This window comes from Plasmopara halstedii (genome assembly GCF_900000015.1).
Source record: "Plasmopara halstedii genome assembly, contig: Scaffold_2956, whole genome shotgun sequence".
Taxonomy (NCBI): Eukaryota; Oomycota; class Peronosporomycetes; order Peronosporales; family Peronosporaceae; genus Plasmopara; species Plasmopara halstedii.
The window spans coordinates 1,013,636-1,013,864 of NW_020189861.1; the positions used below are offsets into that span (position 1 = coordinate 1,013,636).

At 37.6% G+C, this 229-nt stretch overlaps 1 protein-coding gene across 1 annotated transcript in view; it reads right to left on the reverse strand.

The window, feature by feature from the left end:
• Positions 1–138: 138 nt before the first annotated feature.
• The window catches only part of PHALS_06327 (uncharacterized protein), a gene marked incomplete at both ends in the record, with an annotated part of 1,012 nt that continues 921 nt past the window's right edge, over positions 139–229 (reverse strand). The window contains one exon of the mRNA XM_024719594.1: positions 139–152. Coding sequence (XP_024584877.1) covers positions 139–152 — 14 coding nt within the window. The remainder of the gene's footprint in view (positions 153–229) is intronic.

A 229-nucleotide genomic window follows, 5' to 3' on the forward strand; every position in this document is an offset into this window, starting at 1 on the left:
TGTCGATGCATTTTTCTTTCTTTTGGATAGTATATAGATATCATAGATATCTGGAAATTGTCGATTTCAAAAATGAGCTTTCCAATCTTGTTAAATCTCAATAACCAGGTGGCTACTCATCAGTTCCGATATCAATTCTCACAGCCAATCGACTTCAGTAAGTATGAAATCGCACTAGGATCAATATCCATCTACTACTCGTGGCGAGCAATCACTGCTCAGCGTCAAA